General features: G+C 34.1%; 1 protein-coding gene across 1 annotated transcript; it reads left to right on the forward strand.

Annotated features, from left to right (window-relative positions):
- The first annotated feature begins 706 nt into the window (after nt 1-706).
- Nucleotides 707-13,417, forward strand: LOC128213366 (transmembrane prolyl 4-hydroxylase-like). The gene is made up of 11 exons (XM_052919013.1): nt 707-909; nt 1,720-1,798; nt 2,149-2,306; nt 3,168-3,229; nt 5,133-5,167; nt 6,685-6,745; nt 10,055-10,159; nt 10,464-10,518; nt 10,958-11,070; nt 11,968-12,058; nt 12,795-13,417. Exons 1-11 carry the CDS (start codon nt 739-741, stop codon nt 13,065-13,067), a joined length of 1,203 nt encoding a protein of 400 aa, XP_052774973.1. The 5' UTR covers nt 707-738; the 3' UTR covers nt 13,068-13,417.
- The last annotated feature ends 336 nt before the right edge of the window (nt 13,418-13,753 follow it).

Consider the following 13,753-nt stretch of genomic DNA (forward strand, 5'->3'; position numbering starts at 1 on the left):
GATGGTTTGAGGCATCCTGTTCAAAGAAAATGCAAAATCGCTTGTTTAGTAAGGGGTTGAAACGGTCTTGGATGCCTTAGTTTACTTAGTACTAGTTAACATCCAGTACGAGCCATAGAGGATTTCGAGCCAAGTGAGTTTGAACCAGTAATATTTCTAACCGATACTGCCACCTATGCTCTCGAGCATAAAATCGTTCTTCTTTTTTAAATGGTGATACCATGTAACATTTTTCAGCAAGACCCTTTTAGCAAAGTGATCAGCCCCATTTTCCAATAGTACATCTCTTATTTGATCCGCTAACCACGATTTATCATTTTGACAAGAATATTTTAAAAGTTAACCCAATTAAATAGAGTGCATGCCAGGCCCAAAAAGTAACCTTCATGCGAGAGAGCTGCACTAAACGCTCGATGTAAAGTTCAGACCCAGAACATTTTGTAAAACACATAATGTGTTAAACATAAATAAAGTTTTCAATTTGAAACACTTCCAAAGCAGTAATTTTTCCTTTAATTTTTACTTTTATCACAATCAAATGTTTTGAATTTAAGATTACTGAATGTTAAACACTTAAAAATAGTAAAACCCGTATTTAAATTAAATTCACATATTAATTGATATTAAGTGAAAATTGCTAAGGGAAATAACCACTGCGTGCAGTTTGACAGTGTTGTAAAGAGCTGTTGCCTGCTGCGTTGTTCAAAGTGCTCTTCAAATTGGAGGAAACTGTCAAAAATGAGCAAAACATATTGTCCAATGTCTTCATGTTTTCTAGTTCTAATGCTGATATTTATTTGCAATGATCTAGTGTTTACGCTGGAAAATGGCTTCTGTCAAAATATTGACGGTGGAGTCCAATGTGTCGGAGAGAAGGAGATGAAATTAACTCAGTTGAAAAGTGACTACGTGAGTGTAACACTTTATTTTAGTCTTCAGCTGATCATATATTTATAATGTAAAGTACTAAAGGTGTAAATGTACAGTAAAAATCTGCATATCCACTGAATTAAGCAACAACAATAAATTACAAAATCACAGAAGTAAAAAGTTTGTTTTTTTCTATTTTAAAATATCTTTTTTTTACACGTTCATCATTTTTGTACTTTCGTGTGTGTGAGTAAGAACCAGTTGCCAAGTGAGCTCAGTTGGTTAGAGCAAGGTGCACACGTACTCGTCATGTATCAATGCCTTGGAGTTGCATTGGAGAAGTCATTCAAACATGATGTTGTACCACCATGAAGTTTCCTAATATTTGGAGAGGTTATCCCAGTCTTATAAGCTAAAAAGTAAAACATAACCAAAGATAAGGAGAATATATTTAGACAGGGTTTAAAAAGTACAAATTGTTTAAAACATGTAGTGTAATTATGATCACTATATAAAAGGTAAAAACATGACAGATTGCTTAGATCACTATAAGTCTATAACAGATTGCTTGGATGACAGATTGCTTGGATCACTAAAATTCTATAACATATTGCTTATATCACTAAAAGTCCAAAAATATCATTTTGACAGACTGCCTTTGATCTGACCATAGTGTAGCTCACTAAGCAACTAAGCAACAAAATATACACAGGACGACTTCTCCCAATCTGGGACAACTTTGTAGTGGTATGTCTTTGTGTTGATACAACCTCTCCTGTATCTTGTTTAACACCAGTGTCTTACATGTATCCATCAAGGTCTAGCATTATTTTCTGATATCTTTTGTAGGTTGATGAGGTAAAGCTGGTAGAAGATGATGACAGACAACTTGAAGTTAAAACCATCAACTTGAAACCACAAATATTTGGTATTATTTTATTATTTGATTAACAAGATTGCATGGACATGTTCACATAATTTAACAGTTGCATTGAATAAGTGTTAACCATTTATACATTTAAAATTATCAGTTAAAAGTCCTGAAGGGTAACAGGTTTGCTTTTGAATATTCTGTCATTTTATGCATACACAAAAAAGTGACAATGTTTTGTAATGTAAACACTTTACTTTTACATTGACGGAGATACATGTACTATTGTTAGGATTTTGGATACCAACAGTGATACTAGATGTGATTGAATTATACATGTAGGCATATCATATGCATCTTGACTGCAACATTTCCATATCATGATATACAAATCTTTATTTTTCCAGAAGTGAAAGATTTCCTGACCGGGGAGGAATGTGACCATTTCATATCTGTTGCCAAGGAGATGGGTTTGGAGTCTAGTAAGACGGAAAGACAGGTCAAAGATGGTAAGGGGATGCAGCTGATGGACATCAACAGTGATAGACAACTGGACTTCGCAGAGGTACAGTGGAAAATGTTTACATTTTAATGATTACATTATCAAGTATTTGTTTCATCTAGCAGTAGTTCACCTAAAGTTAATTTTCGACTCCCAAATGGTTAGGGTGCCAGTTGTATATTATAAGAAATGTTTAGACTTGTGGCAGAAAGTTGAGATATAAACCTTGGCTGTGTCAGTAGTTGTGATTCTTACATAGGTTTAACTATGGATTGCTCTATTTCACACATGCATTTGAATTTCTAGTACAAAGATTATTGACTTGAAGAAATAAATCTAGGTATTGTTGTAGCTTTTTTTTTTTTTGTCATCATCATTGTTTATCTGACAGCGGCTGCCTTGTGCAAAAACTTAAACCTTGACCATAATTAAAAAAACAATCTAGATTTGGATCATGAAATGTGGTACATAGAGACAACACACATGTGTACAATGTATGGCATTTTAGGCCCCTACCTCAGATTTTAATAAATCTTTGAATGAGCATCCTGTTGCTCAGGAGCTCTCTTGTCATTGTTGTGTTCATTGTTGATCTCTGAGAGGTACATGTACATTTGACATGTATATACAGTTAAAGAAAATGGGCAAAACTGCACCACAAACTTTCTTTACAGTCACCTGATACTATATGTTGATGTTTTCAGTATGTTCATGTATTCATAGAAACAAATGCCATTTATGACTGGTTAAGTTGCCTGACCCAGATAAGGGATAAAAAAATTGTATTTAAGTGTACTATAGAAATATTATGACTGAATTTAGAAGACAAAGTTTATATGAAAAAGTTTTTAAATCTTAAGGAGTTTTCTTCTCGCCCAAGTTGCTTCTCGCTTCATCCCTATATTGACAAATGCTATATTACAGATGAAACTCACCCTTGAGAATGGCTATGATGTGTTCTTGGAAGATGATGATTTGCTTCAGATGTAAGTTCAACTGGTGAAAAATACAATTTAATATCGTCTGTATATCAACAGAATGATATTATATTTTACCCAAATATTTTTAATAATTTGTGAAGGGATTTCTTGGCTTCTCTTTATTTGATATATTCGCTCTTCTTTTACTAATGCCATTTTTTCATATTAAATACAATTGTGTTTCGGATGTATATATGGGTGCATTTTATCATGCGTTTCAGCTTTAAAATGCTGTTCTTTTTAGAATCAATATGAATGAACAAAATGATAACATATTGCTTTCTTAAATACTAGTATTTAAATATGGTTGCCTAAGTAATGATTGTTGTATTTGCATGTGATATTTGAAATACTAGGGTCACTCTGAAAGTTGACGGAATTTTTAACATAAAAATACCAAATGTTGTTGAAAATATTTTTACAATGTTAAAAATGAAGTTCAATGCAATTCCAACGAATTTTGTTCTTTTTATGTTAGAATTCTGCGAATTACCTGAACAGCCCTTGTAGATATAAAATACTTTTGAAATTATGCTGATAATTTTAACTGTACTAAACTTACTATTCCCATCATGCATGTGCTTTTGCCATGGAATGTTAGAACCATTTCTGCATGGAATGTTAGATACATTTCTGCCCGTAACAAGATCTTTTGTGAAAAGTAAAGATTGAATTTCAATCTTTCATGTTAATCACAAAGTATTAAGTAATAATGTTGGTCTAGATTTTAATAGTGTCTTATGATTTTTTTCAGCAAGTGGCCTTTATCTTTTGTGACAGCATGTGCATATATTACATGACATTCTTCATGAAGCCTTAACTAACAATATCCCTTTCTCCGTATATAACCAAGAAAACAAATATAATGGAATGAACATTCTAAAATAAAGCTATTGGGGAAATTCATTGCATGAAGCATGAATTGGTGATGTGTTATGGTGACATTCATGAATGCAATGGTACTGTGAAATAACTTGGATAATTTGCAATCTACTAATTAGCGTTAAACTTAAAACTTCTACTTTTAACTACAAACTAAAACCTGTGTTATGCCAAATAGAGCTCCCCATGCACAGAGCTATTCACACATAGAGCTCCCCATGCATAGAGCTCCTCAAATAAAGAGCACCTCATGCATAGAGTTCCCTACACATAGAGCTCAAACAAAAAGCTCCCTATGCATAGAGGTCCTCATACATAGACCTAATGCATAGAGCTTTCTACGCATAGAACTCCTCATGCATAGAGCTCCCCGCTGAGCTCTCTCTCTCCGTCATAGGGAGCTACAGTCCTCGAGGTGTCCTGGTGCAACGCATGAAGCTTCTCAAGGAGCCTCTTTGTGATGGCAGCTCTATGTGCATTACATACCTCTCACTAAGTCTTCTCTGAAACTTATAGCAGTTTAAAAGTTAGTTTTCAATGTAATTAAAACTTCCTTTGGTCTTAAAGATGATGATAGATGAATTTTTTTTAAAAAGTCACCAATTTTCAACTGTTTCATTATAACATCTTATTTCACAGTACTAAATTGTAGTTAGATATTTACACCCTACTAAAACCTACAGACTTTGATAAGATCTGAACAAATCAAAGAAGCAAATTGTAAACGTATCAAAATACCTTTTTTTACTTCCGAATATGCCAGAAATGACCATATATATTTGCTTTTGCCATCAATTTAAGGCCACCAATGGAAAGATGATGCAATTTGGGCAAGACTATTGTGATAACAATCTTTCTAAAATATCTAATATGTAAAGTTATTCATTAGAGAGGTCATGCCCTAGGTTCGATTATTCCATATATCCCTGACTTACAAAAAAAAATAGTATATTAGTACATGTATTTTGGTAGGGTGTATGTAGCACATGTAGTTGCTGTTGTTGCTATTACATTGCTGCTATTGCAGGTACCAGTCGCTCAACCTAGACACGAACAACGATAGTGAGTCGCGCTTTCTTTGAGCCTTACATTGTAGTTTATATCTGCTTATTTTGACATACGACTACACATGTGTATAATCTTTATTTTGGCAATTCTTGTAATTGTTTTTTGTGAAACCTGAAAACTGTCTATATTTAAGACATTGACACAACTTATAGTCTTTTATATGTAGATTTTGCAGTTACACCAATAATGTATTATTCTAGAACCTATAAAATTTAGTTGTTTAAACGGAGCCTTTTTGTTGGGACAACATTCTTGGTATTGCTTTAAACAAAATAGTGTGTTTTTTTAAACAATATGGATTATTTCCAATATGGGTAAATTCTTTTATGGGTTATTTCCAAAATGGATTATTTCCAATATGGGTAACTTCCTTAAGCTTGAAGATTGAACAAAGTTATAACTGTTTAGAATAATCATTTTAAAAATCAATTATATTAAAAATGGTTTCAACTTCACCTGCTCCTGTTTTTGAATAAAAAAATGAACAAAATTGCCCCCTTCCAATTTTTATCAGAAGAACAAAACATCAAACTTGTGTAGCCTAAATGTGGACTTTTATACCTAGATATATACTCTACAAACCTTTTGTGCAGCAATTACCGCTCTCTGGTCTATAGACCTGAATAAAATACCATTGGTGTTGCCTGTCTTCTTGATTCGTCATCTTATACCATATAGTTTATACTAAAGTTTTTTAGCTTGATTGTGATGAAAGCTTTAAGCTTATGGAATCACTCTCCCTTTCCTGGGTAGAAATCAATACTGGTGTCCATTCTGAGGGGCTGTGAGAAAGAATCACTGGTGGGGATCAAACCCATACCCTCTTGGATGAGATGCGGACACCTATACCACTCTTACCCATTTCAATCTATACCATTTATTCTATCTAGTTTACTGAATAATTACATAAAGTGGTAGTTTGATAATATTATATATTATATTGATAATAGTTAGTTTGCATAATTTATATGACAAGATATACTGTATTTAAGCACTTATACTTATATTAATACACAATGTGATAAAAATAATCTAATTTTGATACACTTTGGGCAGATTGTTCAGAACTTGTTTATGTCATTGTTGTTAACCTTCAAATGGTTACTGCTCTTGAAGGTTAATGGATACACTTGTGATCTGTTGTTTTTCTAAATAGCAATTAACGGTTTTAGCTGTACTTGTTTTATTTAAATATTTGAGAATATCATCAAAACGTTCTCACTTAAAAATGAACAATGCTGTTGTAAATCATGTTGTTAACTTTAACAAAGCTCTGAACAATCAGCCGATTGACATGTTGTGAAAAATTTCTTTTCCTTTTTGTATTGAAAATACTATTGTTTTTTTTTAGTTATATTAACAATGTATGAGGGTGTTTTAAAGTTTACAAGTGTCACTTTAAAACGTCAAAGTATTACTCACCAAGAAAATGTTTGAATTCCAAAACAAGAATATGTTATATAAAATAATTGTTGAATAAAGGCATAATGTATTGCTTGTGTTGATTGCAGTGAAGATCAGCAAGCAGGAGTTGGAGAGAACAACCCCTGCAGACATCTACGAATTCATCAAGTGAGCAGATTTTCAATAAAAAAGTTAAACATTGAGGTTTTGTCAAAGCCATCTTGTTGTCGTCTGAAATTTGAGGTATTTCCAAAGCCTTCTTGTTGTCGTCTTAAATTTGTGGTATGTTAAAGTATTCTTGTCATCCTCTTAAATTTGAGGTATTGTCAAAGCCTTCTTGTCTTCGTCTTTGTCCGCATCATAGTTTCATTATGCGATTGTTTTAACTGCAAGTGTCCCTAGATGTTTGTTTATTTTGATGCCCCAAAGGGTGGCATATTAAAATTGCACTATCCGTCTGTCCGTGTGAATGGCTCAATTTCATGTGTATGAACTGAAGCTTTCACGATGAAGCGTCACATTCACGACCTGTGTTCCTCTGTCTGTCTGTCCAGGCGTCTGCCGCTTGTTCATAAACATTGCTTTTTTATCCACACATTACATTGCTATTTTTCCCGTTTTTAAATGACCTTTGAATTGCACTTCAGTATCACCCCAGGGGCATTCATCACTTACAGTGATAACTCTTGTTATTCAATATATTTAGAAGTATTTTAGCAAACACATAGAGTGATTAAATATGGCATTAGTTTTCTCAATAGAAGATCATTTTTAGCTCGACTATTCAAAGTACTCAACCATCCAACCTCAGTGCTCCAGCCAGGATTTGAAAAGGGCAGGGTGGAGTTTTGAAAAGGGCAAACTACATGAGTCGTGTAGGGGCGATTGGGGGTGGTTGTGGGAGGGGTCCACCCCTGTCACAAGGTTGTTTGTTTTTTTTTTGTTTTTTTTTTGGGGGGGGGGGTCTCCACCTAGAATTTGATTTGTTTTCATACTCAATTTAAATCATTTTCCATGATTTCCAGACTTGAACAAAAACAGTTTGTTTTTTTTCTCCAAATTTGGAAGGGTGTGTTTGAATATCAAAATTAAAATTTGTCTTTTTGTCTGTGGTAGTATGATTGTACTTGTCTGGAGTCTCCTTTAGTGCAATGTCACATATGTCTCCAAAAATCGAAGACAGTTAAACATTTGAAGCAGTCAAATAAATAAATACACAAAAAACAAAGATGTAGGTGACGAATCTTAAAATAATGTTTAATATGCTAACGTTTTAGAATGAAATGACAATAAAAGTCACTGCCATTTCCTTAAAAATCACTTATAAAACATAGACCATTGATAAAATAACTCCGAAATTCGTTCTGACAAAATGGCGGTTTCGGCGAATTTTGACATGATCGTAACCACGATAGGTAAACACTACATAAAGCATCAGCATATATTTGTGGGTTACAATGAAATTTTCATCAAGAATATTTTACAAATAAACTTTAAAAAACATTTACTGAAATAGTGAAGTATTCGATTGTGTTAGCGCCACCTTTGTTATGTTTACAAATCGGCAGTGACCGTCTGCTTCAAATCAACAATGTTTAAATGACGATTTTCGTCAGTACAATACAATTAACAATTATTTTAAAAGATTTAATTGTGCTTGACAACATTTTTCACCATCACTTCGCATTTTCTATCGCATTTTACGAACTTTCATCATTAAATGAACAAATTCTCAATGTATATTCTGATTGGCTGACATTCAATAGCTCCGCCTCCTGCCGATGTTTCCCTATTTGTCTCTTCTTAATTATTGGATTAGAAGATGACCGATTATGAATACACAGGTCGTCTGCTCACTAAACAAATACACAATTAGCTGTCATATGACTTGGATAAGGCACATGGGAAGATGAAAGGGCAGTACGGCATATTTTAAGCAGTCAATGGGGGCATGGTGACACCTAGCGGGAACACTATTATCATAAGTATTACGTAATTTGTCTCAATTATGACAGCGGATTAAGGGCTGTCGATCTTTTTTAATGATTTCAATAGTAAAAAGGGCACAAACGGGATAATTGGTGCTAATAGAGCATTTGTGAAAAGGGCACTACTCAAAAAGGGGGCAGGGCGGTAAGAAAAGGGGCACGGGCGCTGCGCCATTGAAAAACGGGCTAGCTGGAGCACTGAACCTACTTAATTAACTAAGTTTGATAACTCTACTTTGCATTTAATGCCAATAATAGGCCTTTATTATTTGACTTAGAAATTCTGGTTAAGGTTTTGTGTGCAAGCACACATAGGTTAATATCTCAGCAACTACTTGAGGTATTGCATTTAGACTTGATACAATGGTACTCAACCATCCAACCTACTTAATTAACCAAGTTAGATAACTCTAGTTTTGCATTTAATGCAAATAATAGGCCTTTATTATTTGACTTAGAAATTTTAGTTAAGGTTTTGTGTGCAAGCACACATAGATTAATATCTCAGCAACTGCTTGAGGTATCACATTGAGACTTGATACAATGGTACTCAACCATCCAACCTACTTAATTTACCAAGTTAGATAACTCTAGTTTGCATGTAATGCAACTACTTGCCCTTTAATATTCGTGTAATGCAACTACTTGCCCTTTAATATTCGACTCAGAAATTCTGGTTAAGATTTTGCATGTAAGCACACATAGGTTAATATCTCAGCAACTACTGGATGAATTGCATTGAGACTTTATAAAATGGTACTCAACCATCTAATCTACTTAAATAACCAAGTAAGATAACTCTAGTTTGCATTAAATTCAAATAATGGCCCCTTTTTTATTCAACATAGAAATTCTGGTTAAGGTTTTGCATGTAACCACTTTTAAGTCAATGCTTCAGCAAATACATCATGTATTGCATTGGATCTTTACACACAGGCTCCCAACAATTGAACCTTCTTATTTAATCAAGTAAGATAACTCTATCTTTCATATTATATAATTTTTGCCCCTTTATTATGCGACTTAGAAATTCTGGTAAAGGTCTTGCATGTTATCACACATAGGATAATATCTCAGCAATTACTTGATGTATTGCATTGAAACTTTATACAATGGTATTCAACCACCCAACCTAATTGAATAATCAAGTTAGATAACTGTGTTTTGCAAATAATGGCCCTTTATTATTACATTTAAAAATTCTGGTTAAAATTTTGCATGTAACCACATTTATGTTAATATCTCCGCACATCATGTATTGCATTGAAATCTAATCTAACAGTGATCCATGCATGTTTCGCCAAAACTTTTCAATTCTTACACTGAAAAGCGGCGGAATAGTCAAGCGCCCTGTCTCTGTGACAGCTCTTGTTAGTGCTTACATTGATTGCTACATAATGAATTTCTTGCACCAACTTTACTTATCAGATGACACATTTAGGAGAGTGCTTGAAAGAAATAACTACTGACTACCAATCTGTTATTTCAGGAAGTACATTAAAACCCACCCAGAGAAACATTCCCGCTACAGCAGTCAGGTATGGCTCTATCCCGACAGTTCATCTGATGACACATTCAGGCGGGTTCAAGAAAGGTGACTTTTGTTTATACCCTTCCAGTGTTATATTGTGAATCCATTTTTGACTAGACAACAAAGCATCAATATATTCATAAATATTGAATAGAAAAAATATATACAAAGTCATTCTTACACAATATATTTCTTGTTGAAAAAGATACCTTGTCAAAAGTAATTAAAATACAAGTTATAGTCATTACCTTGGACAGTTAGGTTATTAATAGCTTATTTGTAGGCCATAGTTGTAGTAGTAAATATAGCAATAAACTTGAGTTGAGTTGAGTTGAGTTGAGTTAACATGGGTTTGTTTGTCTTTCAGGGTGTCCAAAGTTGTCCGGCTGCCCATAGAGTTGATAAAACTAAGTGATTTCCAGGTATATTATTTACTAGTACTTAGATTGTTTAACTACACAAAGGTTAAATATTTCTGATTTTTCATTAACCAGTCGGGTCAAGAATTTAAAAAAAGAACAAGCTTTAAATTTTCCAATGGCTGTCCAAGGTTTAGAGATGGTGTCGCAAATTTTCAATGTTTGAAAATAGGTCATTATGTAAGAGATTTGAACATTTTGGTCTCTAAATTGCATCACAGGAGCAGGGAAATCCCTTGGCATGGAGGTTTCCAGTCATCATAAAAAAGCGAAAAAAACAGAATGAACCACTGTTTGAAATACCCAATATGCAAGTTAATGGATTAGAAAGGCATTTTGACTAAATTCAATGCATTCTGATCCGCAATAACTGAAATGTTGATGTGTTTAATTATATACATCATTTCAATATTTTAACATTCTATATTCTTGTCATTTTCAGGTCGTCCATTATGGTGTGAATGGCCACTACAATGCACACCTAGATTCCTCACATATCCAGCCAAATATGCCATGTTGCAACAGGGGCAAGGTGAAAAACTGTAGGATTTGTAGGTAAGGGTCAGTAAGTAAGTTTGTGTGGTTAGCACACTCACTGCTCACCAAGGTTCAATTCCCGGCCTGAACACATGTGAGTTTGGTTGGTGGTCACCAAGCTGGGCAAGTGGGTTTTCTTCAGGTTCTTGGGCTTCCCCCACATCGAATGTGATGAAAATGTTTCCATAAATGTTTTACCAAACTTTACTGTATTAAGGACTCTAAGTTCTATGCCCCAAAATTGAAAAATTGCCTGCATCCTGTCTATAGTTTAAGGCTTCTGACAAACAAGTCCATTCAGGCTATTTCAGGCCAAATTGGACTCAAAATGATTTAATTGAGAAATAAATGGAAGAAAAAGTTTGTTTACCTTTACCTTCAAAGGGACGTCACTCACATTGCCTGGATTGAGTTGTATCGCCAATGAAACATTGGGATATGAGGTTCGATATTGTACAATGTTTTTCGCAGCAAATTTCTGTATTCAAAAGATAATAAATAAACTGTGATCCAATAAAATTCATAATTCAAAACAAACATGGCTGCCAACAACTTTGACATTTTTCCAATCTAAGGTTTGTTTTTTTTAACCAAATTTTTACTCATATTTTTGCACACGTCCTATCTACCAAAGCATCCTTTATACAGTAAAATCAGTATATACTTGAGAAATAAAGTCACTGCATCTGGAAAAACATACCAGATTTAAAAAACACATGAGTTTTATAAGTAGATGAATTTTGAAACTTCAATGTTTTGAATATACTGCATCAGAGTTGCATTGATGTGATAAATAATTAAGATAATAGCCTTAAATCATAAATGGTATAAAGATTCTTTTAGACAAATTCTCAATCATGCAGTTATTTTTTACCACAAGTATACATGCATGTTTCTAAATCCTCTTTATTCCAGGTACATGACGGTGCTGTTTTACCTGAATGATGTAGAGGAGGGAGGGGAGACGGCCTTCCCATTTGCCAATACCACAACAATCAACCATACTGTGAGTTGCTTCATTTCAGTATTTTTATTTTTTCCTGTTTTATTTTCTCAGACAAAAGTTCATGAAATAATGCATTAATATAATATTAATTGATTACTATTAAATTGAACAGTTGATAATGAGTGTGATTGAAGTTCAGGGAAATCATAATCATTTTGAATACACTGCAATAATAAATAGTTTTACACTGTCAAAATATTATGCCGTAGAAATGCTAGGTTGAATTTTTGTTCAGAAAGTCACATTTTATTATGACAATAGAAGAAGTCAGTGCTCTGTGTCGGAGAAGTCATTTTTCACTTGTCTTATTTTTAATGAAAAAATTCAAGGTATTTTGTCATAGCCCGAAGGTTTCAGCGTGTTCTTCATCAGCATTATCATGCAAAACGTTATCCTTTGCCCTTACTCAGAAAATGTTAGAAACAATGTGCATATGTGAAGTATGGTCAACAACTCTGGCTTTTAAAATTGATGAGTTTTTGTCCCTTGTTCAACGGAAAAACTTTAAAGATACAAGCCCTGAGGTTTTCTCCGCCCCATTCTTCATAACTCAAAAGAAACAATGTGCTCATGTGAATCATGGTCCGCAACTCTTGCGTTAAAAGTTGTTGAGTTATTGCCCCTTGTTTAACTGAAAAACTTAAGATATTAGCGTTGAGGTTTGCTCTGCCCCAATCTTCTTTATGAGTCTAAACATATCCAAGCTTAGCTCCACTTGTCAATATCTATCCTGTAGGAGGCTCATTTGGAGCGTGTCCACCACTTGTACAGGAAGTGTGAAGACGCACCACTCCGTGTATCAGCCTCGCGCGGGAAGGCTGTTTTCTGGTACAATCACCATCTTGACGGCGACTCAGGTTGGATGGGAAATATAGACGAGTTCACGCTCCATGGGGGATGTCCAGTCAAGCAAGGAGAGAAATGGATCGCTAATTTCTGGATTAAGACGACGGATAATAAACAGAAGGATTTGAAACGAATGAGACAAATGTACCATGATGAGCTGTAATATGCATTTAAAGTTGTTTTTACTAATTTTATGTAATAAAAGGTCTGCTGTAGAATAGTTACTTTTTGGGATGGTAAAATGTTCACAATTTTTTCATATTTTAATAGGGCTGCAATTTTAAAACCTCACAGAATTGGCCAAAACCAATAAAATAGAGTTGACAGACTTGTATGATTATATAACCAATCTACTGGTTAATTTTTGCTTGTCAAGAAAGAAGAAATGTGAACATTTGAATAGTTTTAATCAGTTTTAAGGCAAAACTTAAGAATTGTTGGTTTTAAGTTGACTCTGGCCATTCTATTCAAGTTTAAAGGCCTAGTTTAAGCCTAAAAGTGACCCCCCCCCCCCCCGAAAAAAAAACAACAACAAAAATTTGTATAGTACACAACCTCTGTTTATTGATCTTAATCTACTTGCCATGATCCCTCTTATCAGATCTCTAATCTGAGTATCCTACTGTGCAGTTTTGGAAGTTTCATTATAAAAATGGACCCTAAATGGCCCTGAGCCAATAAACGAATACACAGGAAATTGGCCCCCACTGTGACACCAGTGAAATGAGCAGGAGATGCACAGCAGGGCATTATCATGCCAAACATTCCTTAAACTAGGCCATTAAGGAGTGATAGGACAATAACTTCCATAAAAAGTTCCTGAACCCAGCTTTTGTGTATTGATGGGTG

Source organism: Mya arenaria, chromosome 13 (genome assembly GCF_026914265.1).
Source record: "Mya arenaria isolate MELC-2E11 chromosome 13, ASM2691426v1".
NCBI classification, from domain to species: Eukaryota; Metazoa; Mollusca; class Bivalvia; order Myida; family Myidae; genus Mya; species Mya arenaria.